The sequence below is a fragment of the Petaurus breviceps genome, unplaced genomic scaffold, assembly GCF_028583685.1.
Source record: "Petaurus breviceps papuanus isolate PSGF00001 unplaced genomic scaffold, PetGlider_PUasm1.0 673, whole genome shotgun sequence".
Lineage (NCBI taxonomy): Eukaryota > Metazoa > Chordata > Mammalia > Diprotodontia > Petauridae > Petaurus > Petaurus breviceps.
Window position 1 is genome coordinate 1,920,940 of NW_027186448.1, and position 18,599 is coordinate 1,939,538.

The 18,599-nt window shown below is 40.1% G+C and overlaps 1 protein-coding gene across 1 annotated transcript; it reads right to left on the reverse strand.

Moving 5' to 3' along the window:
* Window positions 1-2,289: 2,289 nt before the first annotated feature.
* CCDC42 (coiled-coil domain containing 42) lies at window positions 2,290-17,083 on the reverse strand. The gene is made up of 7 exons (XM_069103997.1): window positions 16,949-17,083; window positions 15,451-15,556; window positions 14,824-14,928; window positions 7,486-7,683; window positions 4,793-5,014; window positions 3,934-4,095; window positions 2,290-2,564 (listed from the first exon to the last, which is right to left on the reverse strand). The coding sequence occupies exons 1-7, from the start codon at window positions 17,029-17,031 to the stop codon at window positions 2,469-2,471; spliced, it is 972 nt and encodes a 323-aa protein (XP_068960098.1). The 5' UTR covers window positions 17,032-17,083; the 3' UTR covers window positions 2,290-2,468.
* Window positions 17,084-18,599: the final 1,516 nt, after the last annotated feature.

The window sequence follows — 18,599 nt, forward strand, 5'->3', positions numbered from 1 at the left end:
TGAATTTGTATTATTTATTCTTTGATTACTTTTTATTGGGGAGTGGGTGCTTGGTCTTCACATATTTGTTTGAATTCCCTTTATCTTGGATATCTAAAAATCAGAGATGTTTAGTGTACAGATTATTTTCCCAAATGATAGGTTCTATTTTTACTTTTTCTTAGTTTCCCTGGATAATTTTACTTTTGTTCTTTTACATGAATTTTATTATATTTTGTCTAGTTCTATAAATATGTGATTGGTATTTTGATATACATCACTGCATTTCTAGGGTTTTGCTGGTAAGGACAGATTTTAGCAACCTGGCCAAAAGAATGTTGGTTGAGTCAGAGAACTGGGTTCTAGTTACTGCCCTGGAGCTAACTTTGGGTCTCTGTTTCCTTCTTTGTAAAATAAGGAGTTTGGACAACAGAGTGTCTTTCAGCTCTAACAGTCTGTCTGTCTATAGGATTTGTCACTTAGCCTCTCTGAAGCTTCAGTTTCCACCTCTGTAACATCAAGGAGTAGAATGAAATGATCCCTAAGGACCCTTCTAGCTCAATTTCTTCCACCTCTCTTCTCTGAAAGTACATAAGTATTTGCATCCCCACATCCTTACTCAGGCTTCTTGGATGCCAATTATAATCAACTTACCTTACTTAGCATCTAGGCAAGAATAATTCATTTAAAAAGTTATAAAAAGTTTCCTCAGGATGTGGGTGGGTATGTAATGAGCCTCCTCACCAGTAGCCTCATAGTGTCCCTCCATAGGCTTGGTATCCATGTCCCTCTCTCCCCTTCTCCTTTCCCCCAAAAGGCTGACTTCTAGACTCTTGACCTAGGTGTCCTATGGTGCTTGCCTCAGGTGCAAAAATTCCTAGTTATGACTGAATTAGAGTGTAAATTCCCCAAGGGCAAGGACTGTCTTATTGAAATTTGTATCTCTTCCAGGGCCTAGCAAGGTGCTGAATTTATTTGTTTATTTATTTATTTTTTGGTGATTAGCTTCATAAATAGTGGTCTATATAGTTAATAGAATAAATCTTCCCTTTTTTGAAAATTGGGACATGTCTTTCTCTAGTCTTTTGACATCTATTCCACATAGTTCCTCAAAAGTCACTTGTAGTTGTACAGAACAGTGGAATTGGACAGAGTCCAAGTTTGAGTCTTGGCTCTGACAGATAAGCATCATGGAACCTTGGACAAGTCAATTCATCTCTGATAGAAAGTCTTCTGCATTTGTAAAATGGAAAAAGCAATACTTACATGATATGCTTTATAGGCTTGTTGTTGGGAAAGTATATATAGAGTGCTCTCCTCCTCCATATTCTTCTCTCTGGGTTTTAAGAACACTGCTCTCCCCAGGTTTCTCCTCCCTATCAGACAGCTCCTCTCAGCCTCCTTTGCTGGATCTGCATCCAGATCATGTCCTCTAACAGTAGGTTTTACTCAGGGTTCTGTCTCTTCTTCTATACTGCTTCACTGGATGATCTCATCAGCTCTCATGGATTTAATTGCTATCTCTATGCTGATGATTCTCAAATCTACCCTTCTTGTCCCAAACTCTCCCCAATCTCATATCTTAAACTTCATTTCAGACATCTTGAGCTAGGTATCTGGTAGACATCTTAAACTCAATATGTCCAAAACCAGATTTAATTATTTTTCCCCCTAATTCTCCTTCCCTCCTACCTTCCTTGTTACTGTGGAGGGCAACACCATTCTCCCAGTCCCTCAGGCTCACAACCTACTAGTCATCTTCAACTCCTATCTCTCACCCTCCCATATCTCAACCACTGCAACATCTCTGGAATATGCCCCATCCTTTCCTCTGATATCACCACCACTGTAGCACAGGCTCTAATAACCTCATACCTCTCAGATGCTTCTGCTCATTCTGACCTTTAGGCTCTTCTGAGACTATCCTTAACAGATCTGGGTCTTTCTTACCTACTTTATTTGTTCTTGATTATTTGCTCTTGTCTGTCCTCTTTTATTCAGATAGTTTTGAATCTATTTGAGCTCAAAGTAGCTGCTCTTGTGCAGCTACATTGGTTTCCTTTGATTCCTCTGCTTTTTCCTCCTCACAGAAATAATATGTGATTGTATTCTAAATATTTCATGTTGGGAAGCTTCCCATCTCTCTTGAGCTATTTTTCCTTCTTAGAACCTCAGGCCATGGGGCTTTTTCTATCTTGCTTCTGGTCTTTTTGAAATATTTTCCCCCCTAAAATCTAGGGCATACATGCCCAACCTTCCCATCTTTGGGAAGTCCCAGTCCCTCCCATCCACCCTCCTACAATGGAGAAACTGCCAACGAAAAAATGAAAATTGTGTCAGTTTAGAATTTAATGTCTCTTGGAATCACATTTAGTGGGTGTCTGAGGGAGGGATGGTTATCATTTAGTGGAAAGGTGGGGTTACCATTGAAATGCTGAGAGCACTATAATATACTGATCCAGAAGAGTTGGGAACTATTGCTTCCTTTTCTATGCCTTATATGAGATGTTCGGCTGGCTTAGTGATGGATCCTTCTTCTTAACCTCTGCCCAGATATCTGACAGGTCCTGGATGAACTCCTGGATCTGACAAAACAAGGGACAGAAAGAATAAGTTTTTTGGCCTGTCACAGGTTTCTCTGTTATGAAACACCTACCCATACAAAGCTGCTTCAATCCCACATGGATCATCTGCCCATGGCCTAGAAGAAATGAAGTTTCTTTAGGTTCTAATTAGTTAGTTAGTCATGTTGTCTGGTTCTAACTAATTAATGTCAGGTCCTCTGGTTCTAATTAGTGCTTAGGTCTAAAATCTTTGAGAGGAGAGATGTAGGTCCCACTGCTTCAAAATATCCCAACTCCCCCTTAGTTGAATGAGCAGCACGGAAAGGATTAGTGAAAGGATAAAATTACAATGACAATAATACAATAATAGTTACTTAAATGGTTATGACTAGTATAGTCAGTTGTTCAAAACACAGCTAAACTACATACAGGAAGATGGCAAAATAAAAGGAGCCAAAATAGTTGTCACAAGCAAATGCACAAAATGTCTCCTATTTTACTTATTAGAATAATTGTCAGGGGCAGCTAGGTGAATAGAGCAGTGAATAGAGCACCAGCCCTGGAGTCAAGAGGACCTGAGTTCAAATTCGGCCTCAGACACTTGACACTTAGCTAGCTTTGTGACCTTGGGCAAGTCACTTAACCCCAATTGCCCTGCCTTCCCCCCTCCAAACACAAAACAAAACAAAACAAAGAGAATAGTTGTCAGTCAAAATGATTGAAGCTTTGAGAGACTAATTCAGTACTTTATAAGGATTAACTTTCTATCCTAGAAAGGTAGATTCTCACTTGACATTTGCATTTACTTACACTTCTGATAAAAGCCAAAGGTCTTTACTCCAAATAAAACTTTATGTTTTGGGCCTCTTCCAGCTCTGATTTTGTGATTATGATTTTGTGAGAAAAATTAGTCTTTATTTTAAAAGTATAACTGAGTCTGACAGTATATATGCAATGTTCCACACCCATCATGCCCAGGCCAGCAAAAAAGAGAGGGACGTTGATAATTGCTTTTTTCTGGATCAGATCATAAATATGTAGATTTGTATTTAGCTCTGACAGGTACAACAGAGATTGTTTCTGGAAGCCTGTGACCAGAAATCCCAGGCTGTAGAAGCGCTATGAGTTGGGTTGAATGTGGACTTAGACACAATCAATGCCATCCTGAATTAAGGGGTTTTATAAGCAGGTAGGAAGCAGTAAAAGTGTGCTTGTCATGGTGCCACAAATGCCCACCCTTTCCTGCTCTCATCCAGGACTACTGAATTTGGAACTTTGGATTATTCCTAATGTCCATGACGAGGCCTGGTTCTTGTAGCATAATGACGTCCCATGACCCTATCATCAGAAACCCCTGATGCCCTGTAAAGGGCTGTCCTTGTCCTCCTACCAGGTCCAGCTGCTTGTGGGTATCCTCCACCCGCACCTGTGTGGTGGTCTCCTTTAGTTGCTTGCTCACAATTTGGAAGAGGTTCAGGGTCGCCATCTTGATGGTGCCCAACAGAAGGGTTTTTTTGGCAGCTGTATTCTGAATATGTGCCCATCGAGATTCCTGGAAGTGGAGAGGGAAGAGGGGTAGTGAGGAAGGTAGACCAATGAATACTGAAGACGCCAGGAGGAAGCAGGACTTGTCTAACTCTTGGATCACTCACTACCGCAACCAGGTAGGTCAGGAAGCAACCTGGACTCAGTAAATCTCTTTGGGCTATTTTATGCTCCTTGGGAAATACCTCATTCTGTCTGGGATTCAGCTCTGCCCAAAAGCAAGGAGGTGAATGACTTCATCCCCCTCATTCACTCCACTATTACACTTTTTGTCAGTGTGGGGAAGGTCAAGGCCAGGAGGTACAAAGGCTTACATCAGGCCAAGAGTTGCCACCATTACCTGATTCTACTGAGAGCAGAAGGAGGATTTGTATGTTTCTTCTCACTGGAAGTTGGAATTATTATGTTCTAACCTTGAGTGGGCCAAATTCAAAAGTACAAGGTTCCTGATAGTGGGGTCATCACGATGTTGGCACCCAAAAGGGTGGGAGACACCACCTTCCTGAGTAGTGTAGTATAATGGAAAGGGCAATGAACTTAGAACTGAAAGATCTGGGTTCAAATCCAAGCTCTTCTACGTAATAACTATGTGATGTTGGGTCTTACTTCTCTCCTGTGGGTCTCAATTTCCTCATTTATAAAATGAGATGATCTCTGAGCTCTCTTTTGGCTATGATAATCCTATGACATGAAGGACTTCTTACCCAAATGATGACATCACTACGGGCACGGTCATACCGCATCTGCAGCCTGGCAAGTTCATTGTTGTGCTGTAAGACCTCATCATCCTTTTCTTCCACATAGCGTGTAAGCCGGGCCTTGGCCTTGTCAATTTTCTCCTGCCCCTCTTGGGCTGACTGCATCAGGTCATGGTGCATGCTCACAAGTGTCTTGTAGCGTCCAATAACCTCATGAATTTCCTCAAACTATATCGGGTTGGAAGGGAATAGGGGTCGTTACCTTCCAGAAGTATCTGTTGGTCCTCTTCAAGAACGAAGGATTAACAACAATAAATGTGGCAGACCCAACCCATTTGGATTAAGGAGAAACATGGTGGTGATATCACCTTACCCTGAAAATGTGCCTCTTATTCTATCTGTTCCCATATTTGAGTCACTGAGGGTATCCAGCTTGGTACCTCTAAGCTGGGAGGACTAAGGGCTCAAGGTTCTCTTTTTTTTTCCCACCAGCTTAATCATGTCCCTGCCTGGTGGTTAGCTGGGCCTACCCTGGAGGCTTTAAGTTGAGAGGACTGAGGGTTCTCTTTTTTTTTTTTCTCACAAGCTAATCATTCCCCTGCTTGAGTAGTGAGTTGTTCCCACACTAGAAGGCTCCGATCAATGCAGAAGGGTCACAGGTTATGCTATCGTACATTTTCAATGTATGTATAAATCCGAATTCTCCTTCTTACCTTCTTTTCTTCTTTACCTCACTAACACTCATTCTCACTAGTTCTAAAAAGTAGAAATAGCCTAGTATGACAGTGTTAACAGGGATGCACAGTGGAGGTGAGGGAGACAGAGTCAGAAAATCAAAATTTGGTACCGATGGTGACTAGCTATATGACCCTGAGTAGTTATTTCACTCTCAGCCTCAGTTTCTTACTCTGTAATACAAAGATAATACTACACTATTGAAATAGTGGGAGAGAGTGTGAGTGAGGTAGAAGAGAGAGGAGGATAAGGAGAATCTGGATTTGTACATACACTGAAAGAGTATGATAACCTAATTGGTGGCCCTTCTGTGTTGATGGAGCCTTCTAAGATGGGCCCAACTCAGTAATCAGGTGTGTGATTAACTTGAGGGGAAAAAGAAAAGGAGAACCCTCAGTCATCTCAGCCTGAAGGTTCCAGGCTGGGTACCCTCAGGTACAAGGATATACCAACTTGCACTCTGGCCATCATCTTCATCTCCGTCCCTACCCCTACTCTCATTTTCAGGATGAGAGGTTCCAGGCTCTTGGAACCGAGGGGTTACTAATCCCAAGTCCATTTCTCACCTTATCTTGCCAGGAACCAGGCCCCAACCTTATTTCTGAGCCACCTGATCCAAACCATGCCTCTACAAGGGTATGCCTCCCCCCCAGTTCAGCTTCCCTTATTGTGTGGTAGTGTATTCTCTTTTTCCTATTAGAAAGGAAACTTCTTAAGCAGAGGAATTGTATTGTTTGCTTGCATTTGTACTCTCAGTTCTATGCAAAGTGCCTGGCATATAGTAAATGCTCAGGAAATACTCTGGCTCTGTTTCTGCTTCTGTCATAGGATTTTAACTTTTTTTTTTGCTTTTTTTGGAGGGCAATTGGTGTCACGTGATTTGCCCAAGGTCACAGGGCTAGTAATTGTTAAGTGTCTGAGGCCAGATTTGAACTCAGGTCCTACTGACTTCAGGACTGGTGCTCTATTCACTGTACCACCTAGCTGCCCCTGTCATAGGATTTTAGAATTAGAGTCAGTCTATATCCCTTCCCCTTTCCCATTGACCTTATACATAATATAAGGTTCTTGTTGGTCCTAGAGTCAGGAGACTGAATTCTCAATCCGAGCTTTGCCACTCATTAGCTCTATTACTTTGGGCAAGTCCATAACTCTCTCTGGACCTCTGATTAAAACAGGTGACTTTTAAGGGCCTATTCAGAACAGACATTCTTTGAATATGATGCTTATTGAGAATTTTGGGAGCTAAGGAGAAATTTTAGAGGAAAAAATACTTTGGGGAAAAGGAACTGGGGGTGGGGTAAGATAGAGGCTTTCTAGTATTTAGTGCCATATTGATCTGAGATTAGGCAGTGCTTTTCCCCCAGATCTCATTTTTATAAAGTAAGAGCATAGATTATAATTTTTTTAATTTTAAAAATTTATTGGCTTACTTTTAGATTATAATTTTTAAAAAACCTTAGCTTTTTTTTTTTTTAGGGAGAAAGGTTACTTATATTATAATTCAGTAGTCTCCAACGTCAGAGTTCCGACTCCCTATGCATCCTTTAAAACATTATTTTGGGATATGTTCTATAATGTTCTTAATATATGAGAAATACATGCACATGTGATATATAAGCAACAAGTAATTAAATAAATATGTATATAATGGGGATGTATGCTTCAAAATTTTTCCCCCAAGGAGTTAAAACTCTTACCATCCTACCAGTCAAATTCTGCCTTTATCTCCATCTTAAATTCCCCTGCATCTTGAAGGCCCATAGAAGGTCTTAAGGAATAACTTAAGTTACTGAAAATAAAGGTGGGGATACTCTGACCTGAGACAGTAAGAAGCCAGAGGTACTCATAGTCTTGGGGACATCTGACCTCAGGACTGGGCACTGTCCTCCACTGTGAAAGGCTGATCAGATGGAAGGAAAGATCGACTCCAACCTGAGGAGTTGCTAAATTAGCTCACTTACCTCAGAGTTTTCCACTACCTTCTCCAAGTACTTTTGGAATATAGAGTAGTCCTGCAATTTGGCATTGACTCTCTGATGCTCCTGTCTCAGGGCAGCCATCTCTTGCTTAGCCCTAGCCAGTTCTTTCACCCGAAGTCTCTTCAATTCTCTCTCTTTGCTGGCTTTCTTCAGAGCTCGAATTCTTTTCTGGTCATTTTCCTAGAGGAAGGCCCCAGAAGGATATGTGGGGAGTAGATAGGGCATAGGGTCAAGCAGCTTTGCTCCTGTGACCGGCCTAGCAAGGGGCATAGTGTGGGGGTTATTAGACTATTAGAACTGGAAGGCACCTCTTTGGGTCAGCTAGGCCAGCTTTCTGCTTGATATAAGTGGTCTTTGTTTTCTATAGCTTACCCCTGACAGGTAGTACCCCAGCCTTTCCTTGAATACCTCCAAGGATGGAGAATTCATGACATTGAATTTGAATCCTAAGAAGATTTCTGTGGTTTACATTGTAAGGAGTGGATCTCTGGTACTAAAATTCCTCCATGAGATTTACTTTTTTGCCCAGCCAGGGCTAGAGTGGGACCATTTATCTATAGAAGACTGTTTTCCCTTGGGGACAGCTACTTCTTAGGTCCTTCCTACAACACTGCCAAGGCCATCATCTGGATTTTGCAGAACACCTTAAAAACATTCAGGTAAATTTGTTCTGTTTAAAATGGGGAAATCTGCGGTATAGGAAGTTTGAGAGATTATAGCAACTTCCTTAGGATCTTAGGATTTTAGAGCTGGCAAGGAGGTTTAGAATTATTTAGAGATCACTTAGTTCAAACCTTTCATTTCACAAAAGAGAAAAACAGGCACAAAGAGGGGCAGTGATCATGTTCCAAATTGCTATGGATTGAGGGGCCCCAGATTGGTTAGACATGATGATGTAAAATGTAAATGTGTGTGGGGGGTGTTATGTTACTAAGTAGTTTGGGAAATTCCTGTGGGAAAAATGCCTGTCACATTAGGGATAGACAGGAAAGACTGGGCGATCATGGAAAAAAAATATAGGAAACAATTGATAGACCTGAATCTAAGTATTGGGTTTGCTATCTACTGACTATGTGACCTTGGACAAGTAACTTTCTCTTCGCCTCAGTTTTTTCCTCTGTAAAGTAAGAGAAGGCAGCCAACTCTAAGATCTCTGAAGTCTTTTTCAGCTCTGACATTGTTTTAGACACAGGCTGCTTCCTCCCTTACATTTCAGAAATATTGCTTGGACTTTGAAGAAATGAAGGAAGAAAGAGACCAGTAGCCTCAAAGGTTGTAGAGGTATTTTCTCAGAGTGAGGTTGCTTGGATGGAAATGGGCATGAGAAGAAAACACATTAGTGCTCTGACCAGGAACATTCGTCAGATAATGGATACCGCTTCCCTGCCCTTCTCCACTATATAACCCAAGGTGAATGGGGTCATCACTCTGGGGTCCACATTTTGGGGGAGGATGGACTGTGCATTGCTTAAGACAGTGTTGCTTTGCCACCTCCTTACTCCTATAATCATGGTCTGTGGATCATAAGATCATAGATTGAGAGCTGGAAGTGATCTTAGAGACCATGGAGTCTTCTTAAAGGTCATTGAGTCTAGTCCTCTCTTTTTATAGATGAGCCCCAAAAAGGTTAAATGAGTTGCAAAAGGTCACATAGGTTGTAAGTAAAATAGCTGAGATTTTAATCCAGATCTTTAGACTCCAAATCCTCTCCACTGTACTCAATGGCTGTATCTCCACCCAATCTACCTTGGTCCTACCACCATCTTTTCTTTCAGGTCAAGTACAAGCAGAAAGAAGGATGCTTATAAAATGTCTGGTTTATTTTCGGCAAGAATAGAACATGATTCAACCTTAAGGCTGAATTCTAAGTGGCCCAGTATGTTTCTTTCAAATAAATCAATTTGCATACTATTTCTGTACTTCAACAGATATGTAAGTTCATCAGTGAGTAAGTTCTCATGGTGCAAATAACAACCAAGTTGAGCCTTTTTGTTCTGTAAATCTCTTAGCTACATTCTTCTATAAATCCTGCTCTGGGGGTCCATCCTGACATTACGAGAATATCAACTACATGTCTAGTTTACTGTACTTTCCTGTTATGCTTCTCTCCACGGTGTAACTAGTATCTGTTCTGCAATTAGCCTTAGGAAGTTGCTGGGATCTCTGAGAGTTTAATCACTTACTTAGGGTCACACAGTCAATAGGTGAAAGAGGTAGTACTTGGACTTAAGTCTTCTTGGCTTTTTATCTACTGTGTTTTTTGTGAGGCAATTGGGGTTAAGTGACTTGTCCAGGGTCACACAGCTACTAAGTGTGAAATATCTGAGACCAGATTTGAACTCTGGTCTTCTGACTCCAGGGCCAGTGCTCTATCCACTGCACCACCTAGCTGCCCCATTTTAACTAATTTTAACTCCAAAAGAGAATGTGGATATGAAGAAGCAGACATTTATTGTAGAAAGAACCTTGTGGGTCACTATTGTTCAGCTTTTTTTTTCTATCTGTAATGAGCAATAAACATACATATATACTGTGGGCCTAATGGTTTATTCATCCAAACGCATATTATAGTTTGGACAATAGGCAATTTTTGTCCTTTGTTTTTTCCTGCATTATTTGGTCCCAAAGAGTTGCAAAAGGTCATGCAGGTAATTTTGAATTTTGAATGATTGTGGCTCTACAGCATTCTGAGGCTTGAGGTAAAATATAATCTATAATTTTATGTATATATATATATATAATAGGAGCATCTGGAAGATTTCATTATCTATATAGGTAATACTTCTGTCTTTTGAACTCTGCATTAGACACCTTGAGTGACAAAGGCTAGCACCATTAGCATATGACTTTTGATTTTATGTTTCATTTAATATTTTTTAAAAGGTGTTGGAAAAAATTATGTTGTGGAATTTAACAAGGACTCTTGTATATTTTGACACAGGCAAGGAAGAAATTTTTTTAGAGTTGTACCTTTGAGGCAGAATAAAATGAATTCTTAGAATTAACAAACAAGATTAAGTACAGTGAGATCTTGTATTCTCTACACTTTGTGTGACCACAAAAACTTTTTTGAAAATCTCCCTGATCCTTTCTCAAACTCTTGCCAAGGGTGCCCTGCATTCTATAGAGATGGATAAGCATAGGGTTCAATATTTAATGATGCTTTCTCAATTGCTTTTTCTCCATAATGAGGTTTATGATTTTTCCCCAAGTCTTTGTCATCCTATTTTTCAAATTCTCAAGATCATCAATACTTCAATGACCTGAAAATGGTGTCACTTCCAGCATAAACTTCTGCATATGCTTGAGCTATTCCAGCTTCTCATGCTGTCAGTGTTCTCTGTAGTATCATTTCTACCTAATACAAGCCAAGTAGAAAACGTGACCATCAAATATTGTGATAAAAGTGCAAATATGATGGTTCTGGTATCATTTACTGAAAAAAAAAATAGTTGGTTGTAGAAATCTTGGCAGAGCCTTTCAGTTTGTCTGTTCTGTTGTTCTTTAGTAAATTCATTCTCTTACCGATCTTTCTATAAACATTTTCTTCTCTATCCTTTTTTTCTGTTTTTTGAGGTGCTACTGATCACATCCCTCCATCCTCCTATAAGATTTTACAAATGAACTTATATTCTAAACCAGTGTTGCCTGTGGTTGCTTTGTCTTTCATCCTGGCAAAGAAATTAAAAGTATCTGTTATCTGAGGCAGTTTCTAGATTATTATCATCTTCTTGTGGTAACTGACTTAAACTGATTAAATTTCATTAAGAAACTGCTATGTGTATCAATGTTTGTTCTTTTGTCTTTTTCCCACTTTTTGCATCAATAATTTGTTTAGATAAGTCAGTTTTGAAGTTGCCTGAACTTCATACCAGATCTTCTCATTTTTATTATTCATCCTCATTAGATATTGATTTTGATCTTTGCTCTTACAAATAATGGTCTGATTGTACACAGACAGTTAATTTGGAAATGACTCCCATATTTGAAACCATAAATCTCCTTTCTGATAAGATATTATTGTGGTTTTATCTGGTATGTGTCATATCTATTTAGTGCCTTCTAATTCTTTTCTTGAAAAAAGTATTCTTAATATATTGGTGTCAGGTTTCAATATCATCTACAAATCTTTAACCTCTCTCATTTACCTTTAACTTCTCTAATGGTTCAATCTTATGGCAAATTTTTTTTGACGATACTTCCCTATATTACCTTTGCATTGAAAATACTTTCATTGGAGGATTTTAATGAGTTTTACATAAAATTCCTCTATCTCCCTATCCACTACAACATAAACTACAATTATTTACATGGGAGACTTTTTGCTTTTTGTTCACAATGAGCACTATAATAAGAGATAACTAAATAACCCACAAAATTATGTTCCTTTGAATATGTGTTAAAAACCAATTCTACCAACTCCTTTATTTGCCCTGTGAATACAACTTTCTTGTATTGTCTGTTTTCTTTTATAGCCAAGTCTAGAAAGATTGTTATAAATAATTTCTTCAAAATAAGGTCATCATTGATTACTGGATAATAATCTCAAATTCTGAGTACTTAACCAGTAAATCAATGTTTCTAAATGACCTGAAAACGGTTTGATTCTTAGCATCCTCTGCCATCATTCAACAAGGATTTATTAGCTGCCCACTATGTTCCATGCAATGTGTTAGGTGCTGCAGGTACAAAGACAAAATAGGCCTACTACCCATGAGCGCAAACGTACACCAGAGTCCAGGAGATGACCCGATACACCACCTTGGCAGTTAGTGAGAAATGGCAACATTACTCCAAGGAGCACACGAACACAGGTCATAGTAAAACCATGAAATGGCATTAATGAACCAGGCAGGCCAACCTATCCATCAATTCTGAGCCTGGAGCCCTATCTGCACAAACCTAAGGAATTCATTCCCACCTTTTTTTGAAGACGTGGACTAAGCTTCCCTGACAACTCACTCCTCTTCTGGGGTATGGCTTTCCTTTCAAACAGTATACACTTAATTCTAGAGAAACATATTGAAACAAAACAAAACAAAAAAACACTACTTACTTCAGGTTGCTCACCCACTTCCTGTGGTCATACTGCCTTGAATTTACTAGGAGTATCTTTCCAGGGATTATTTTCTTTAACCCTCCCATCCCATTTCAAATAAACTCTCATTTCTATTAATTGTGTGGCACCAAAACTCCAGCCGATTTACACTGGCAGAATTCAAACTGAGTTTACGAAACTAAATCTCCTTCCCTTCTGGATCCGCCCCCTCTCAATTCCAGTTTCTTTGTATGCATTCAAATAGAACTGGCACGAATTCAATAACTATCAATACAGTTTCCAAACTATAAAAAGTTTCAATACAGTTTCAAACAAAAAGAAAACCAAAAGTGAAGCTTCAAGAGCTATCAGATCTAAATGTCCACCACTCAGTCTGCAGCTAGAAAGGGTTTCCTTTCCTCCTCCTCACGCTGTACTCTGCTGGGACAAGGAACAGCAAGGAATCGATGAAGGCATGTAGGAAGGAGCAGATCTCCCATCCAGCATCACACTGGAGGAGTTACAAAGAGTATTGATAGGCAGCTGTTCTTCTGGTCTAATGGCTACTAAGAACCATGTTTATCTACTGTCCTTTTTCTGTATAACAATGCATCTGGCCCTTAGGGTTCCTTTAGCTCTGGTCAGAGGGCTCACTTGGCCTATGGCTTAAGAATGCAAATGAAAAGTCTTGGCCCTCAATGAATTTTCTACCACCACCATAGTCTAATTTCAAAATCAAAATCTCTGTCTCCCCCAACTGGAGAAAACTCTATCAACTCTCCTAGAACCAGAAGAAATCAGATGAATCTTCTATCTAACTGACAGATCTCCAATCTTCGTTGATCCTGAGAGGAGGATTATATTCAGATCATAGACTTAAGGACATTAGAAGCCAACCTCTTCATTTTACAGATGAGAAACCTAACCCCTAAAATGGGCTGAGACTCTCCTGTGGTCATATAAGGAGTAAGCAGCAGGATTTGAACAGGGGTCTTCTGACTCCTCCTACTTCAAATCTCACTCTTTCCAATGCACCATGTGACTTTCTAGCTTGTCAACATGTCTTTAGATCCTAATTCCTTTATTTGTCATCCAGTGTACTGACTTTCACTCCTAGCTTTGTCTCATCTGCAGATTTGATAAGTATACCATTTAGTCCAATCCTCTATTTTACTGAGGAGAAAGTGATTTGAAATAATTTGTTCTTAAGTCACTTAGAGTCTCTCAAGTTCAATTTTCTTCTCTCTGCATTAGGGATAATAATGTGAACAGAGCAGACTCCACAGGATTATTTCAGGAAAAGTGCTAAAAAAACAGATGGTTGTGATGAACAGAGGACAGGTCATGGAAAGAAACAGAAGTGGACCATAGATAGGCAGACTTTGTGGTGACTGAGTCAGATGAAGCAGCTACAGATTGTACATGTGTTGTCAGATAGCAAGAAGAACACAGAAGAGATCTTTTCCTTCTTGTTAACACCTTCCTTATGACACTCTCTGTGCCCCTTATGTGTTTTCTATACCACCTTGTATGTATTATATCTGTTTGTGTCCTCTCTTCCCAATTAAACTATAAACTTCTAGAAGAAGAGTGTCCTGTTCTTTGCTGTAACCCCTACAATGCCTACCTAGCACAGGACCTTATCCACACTCAATACTTATACTCAGCTACTCAATAATTATTTGTTGAAATGTTTGCTAAGGGCCTACTTTATAAAAGACACTATGTTAGATCGTACAGATACAAAGATGAAAAGACACACTCTTTGCCCTCATGAAACATAAACTCTAGTATGGGGAAAGAAATGTGTACAGAAATAACTATATCACAAATGTACTAAGTGTTTGGGAGAGGTACCACCATAGTGTTAGGGAAAATTTGAAAGGTTGGCTTTTACCTGGGTTGTGGCCAGAGAAGTTTTTATAGAAGATGGTACCTGAGCTGAGCCTTGACAAAAACAGGACTTCAACAGATAGAGGCTGTAGGAGAGAGTTCATTCCAGACATGGGGGACCACGTGAGCAAAGGAACTCAGTTTTAAAAGGTTAAGATGAGAACTGATAGTAGTAGATCAGTCTGTTTGGAACAGAATTCATTTAAAGTCTGTATTGTGAAATAAACCTAGAAAAGTAAGCTGGAGTCAGATGGTGAATGGCTCTGAATTGCAGGTTCAGGAGGCAGATGCTTTATTCTAGAGGTACAAGGTTTTTGGGCAGAGGGTTGAGGTGATAATGAGTAAGTGTGGAGTAAGGGGATTGTAGCTGCTTAGATTCTTATCCATACCTGTATAAACTGTTCAAACTTCTTTATGTGAGCCTTTAGTTGTGCCTCCTTGGCCCCAAGTTCCTCCCAGCGCATATTCAGGGCCTCCATTCTTCTTTTAAATGTCTACAAGAGCATATAAAAAAAGGCAACAGAACTTACTGCTTGGGTCTCATCGCTGTATGCAATTGAGTGTTCTCTAGGGTTCTATGTCCCACACAATCCTTGAAGATTCAGCAATTGTCTCCTTGTATAGCCTTAGACTGCTACCAATTCCCTACCCTTGAGTGGGGAGCCCCTAAACCAGGATCAATCTGAAGTCACAGGATTTGCCTGTAATCTGGGTGGGGATGGGGATTGAAGGGGGCAAAAAGGTAGGCTCCCTACTCTTCTTCCATGAAAGTGAACAGGCCAAGACTCCCATAGTTGAGGGCTTCTGTCTCCCATTGTCAGTGGAATCTAGGCCCCTTTCAAGAAAGCTTCCTCATTTCCCTTCTACATTCCTTTCTACACACACATGCACACACATACACACACAGAGATTATAGCACTCTTTACTATGCATTGGCCCTTTGCCTTCTCCTCACACTGCTTCTTTCTCTTGTTCTCATGACTCGTCACTATGTCCCCTCTTTGGCATCCCCTCACCTCCTTTTTTTCCTCCATGGCTTGATGCATCACTTTGGCTTCTTTCTTTTTCTCTAGGAGCCGGATGGATGGAGATGGTGACTGCTCCTCTGTTGATGGGAACTTCCTGTTGCAAAGGTATCAGAAAAACTATGACTGCATCTGGAGGGCCTGTGGCCACTAAGTAATATATACTGTAGGATAACTGGGAAGTCCTGAATGGGGTAGTAATTCTGAGAGTCAGATACCCTCACTCCTTTTTTTTTTTTTTTGCTTTTTGGAGGGGGGAAGGCAGGGTAATTGGGGTTAAGTGACTTGCCCAAGGTCACACAGCTAGTAGTGTTAAGTGCCTAAGGTCAGATTTTAACTCAGGTCCTCCTGACTCCAGGGCCGGTGCTCTATTCACTGTGCTACCTAGCTGCCCCTACCCTCACTCTTGTGGTAAGGGTCAGTCATCCTTATCCTTCCCACTAAATCAGCCAAAGAAATGGGGCAGGGGAAAGAGCAGAGAGTGATGTGTGTGTGTCTGTGTGTGTGTGTGTGTGTGTGTGAGAGAGAGAGAGAGACAGACAGACAGACAATAGAGACACAGAGAAAGAGACAGAGAAGAGATTACAGTTGTAGGTGTGAAGGGGGCAAGGAGTTACAATAACATTTATATTGCTGTGGGGGGGGGTTGATCTTTTTTTCACCGTAACAAAATGCTTTATACCCACCAGGAAAGATTTGTATGAACTGGTACAGAGTGAGATGATCAGAACCAAGCAGAGTTGTGACTACAATGATGTAAAGAAAAACAACCTTGAAAGACTTCAGAACACTACTAATCCCAGTGACTAGTCTTATGACTTCAGAAGTTTGATGATGAGACTTCCCCCCTTCTTGGCAAAGAGAAGCAGGGTAAGACACATTTTCAGGCATGGCCCATATGTTTATTCCTCTTGCTGGACTCCATACTTATTATGAGATGGAAAGGGGGTTAGTAGATAGTGAGAGGGGTACAAAAACAAAAGAAAGAAAAAATAGAAATAATAAAACATTTAAAAATACACAAAAGGAGACAAAAAGACATTCACAATGGAACACAAACAGAACAATTTCATTACTACCTTGTTAAATGTATATATGCTTTTGAAAAACAGATTGTATGTAACAGAAGTTTACAACTTCACAATCTTTCTTATTTGTATATAAAAATGTTTGTTTTATTGATAATGGTTAAGTTCAAAATATAAAAAAAAAATTTTTTAAAGAGAACTGGGAGAGGGGAGAGAAAGTGCCCACATGGGCAGGTTTTACTTTTATTTTACAGATAAGAAATCTGATACTCAAGAGAGAGGGAATTACTATACAGATAATCAGTGGAGAGACAGGACTAGAGTGTCTCCTGACTTGTGCTCTAGGGTTCGTTCTACTACCACAGACTGCCTCCTGGGAATGCCTAGGAGGCTGTCTTAGAGGTGATGAGGTGTGAAGAACCAGGGATATTGAAGGTTGGCCAGGTTTGCCTGTGACTTACATTAGCAACTCCAGCAGTCGTTCCCCATACTGCAAGCGGAAGTACTCTGCCAGGTCTTCCTCTTCCATGATTCCCAGACTCATGATTGCTGCTGCTCAGGGGCTACAGCAATCCTCAGGCAATATCTATGGGAAAAACCCAAAAGCAGGAAAGGAAATTTTTCTGCTTAGACACTGGACTCTTGTTTCCAGATCCTCCTAATCTGGCTTACAGGACCTTGCAATAAGTGACTATTTTGGAAAGTCAGTTAAAGGGGCCCCAAAACTTCAGTTGACAGCCTACTCTGCTAAGCTGTAGATCACTGGTCCTTAGCCAGAAGATACAGGGGATGGGGAGGTGGCTCAGGAAGGGAGAGGTTGCTTAGTAACAACTAACAGCCATGGTTCTGTGTGGTGGTAGATGGAATCTATCTCCTTCATTCTTTGACCCTTTACCCCTGCCCTCAGCCAATTCAGATCCTACCTTCTCTCTTAAGCTCATATCAGCCCCTCCCTAGCTCCCTCTTTTCTTCTAATCCTGCCCTGAATTGATGGGAACATTGAATGAAAATAACAAGGTTTGTGGAAAAGGTAATGAAAGAAGGCCCTCTTATTCCTGGTATCTGGCTTCAGCCCTATATGCCCACAACCAAACCAGAGGAATCATCAAGAGACTCGAGACCTAGAAAGGCCTCCTGGTGGGCAAAGGGAGCAGAGTGGTGTCTATGTGGTTTCTCTTCTAGAGCGGAGCAGTCTTAGTCCCTGTGCTCCCCTCTTAGAATCCCTACTTTCCTACAAAACTCAGCTCAAGCCAAGCTCTCTACTATACGAAACCTTTCCTAATTGCCCCAGCTTCTAGTCAGTCTTCCACCCAAATTACCATGTAAATATCTACTTTATATACATTTTGAATATACTTATATATGCACAGGAGGATAGAAGGTTTTCCTGGACAAAATACAGAGACAAAGTGTTCAGGCATTGCCCTTGACAGATATGCATAATAAAAACAGGAATTTGTGCTAAGTGGGTGGAGAACACTATGTTTTCCTTCTGTTCTGACTCAAATTCATTTGTAGCTAAGCCAGAGAGGATTTGAGGAGTGCTTATAATTACTGGGATCCTAAGTTAGATAGTTATCTCTAAAAGAACTTTAATTTTTAAATTATCAAGCATTTATTTTTTTCCTCCCATTTCCCACTTCCCATGGTGGGAGGAGGGAGAGAATAATAAGAAAACCTTTGTAATTAAAAAGTTTAGTCAAGCAAAACAAGTTCCTATCATTCTGCATATTAGTCCATTAACTCTCTGTCAGGAGGAGGTCATTTTTCATCATTGATCTTCTGAAATCATGATTGATCAGAGTTCTTAATTCTTTCAAACTAGGTCATCTTTACAACTTTGATGTTCTAGTATGTATCATTCTCATGGTTCTTCTCACTTTACTCTGTATCAATTCATACAAGTCTTCCCAAGGTTTTCCAAAAGCATCACTTTCTTAATTTCTTACTGCATATTACTGTAATACAATAGCATTCCATTACATTTATATACCATAATTTGTTCAGTCACTCTCCAATTAATGGCCACCCATTTAGTTTACAATTCTTTACCATTACAAAAAAGAGTTGTTATATTTTTGCACATATAGGACCTTTTTCCTTTTCCTTTTT

Coding starts and splice junctions, on each gene's coding strand:
- CCDC42 (XM_069103997.1), bottom strand. CDS start 17,031: ATGAGTCTGGGAATCATGGAAGAGGAAGACCTGGCAGAGTACTTCCGC. Junction 5,015..7,485: donor AGGTAGTGGAAAACTCTGAG/GTAAGTGAGCTA, acceptor AACCCGATATAG/TTTGAGGAAATTCATGAGGT. Junction 2,565..3,933: donor CCCACAAGCAGCTGGACCTG/GTAGGAGGACAA, acceptor TTGTTTTGTCAG/ATCCAGGAGTTCATCCAGGA.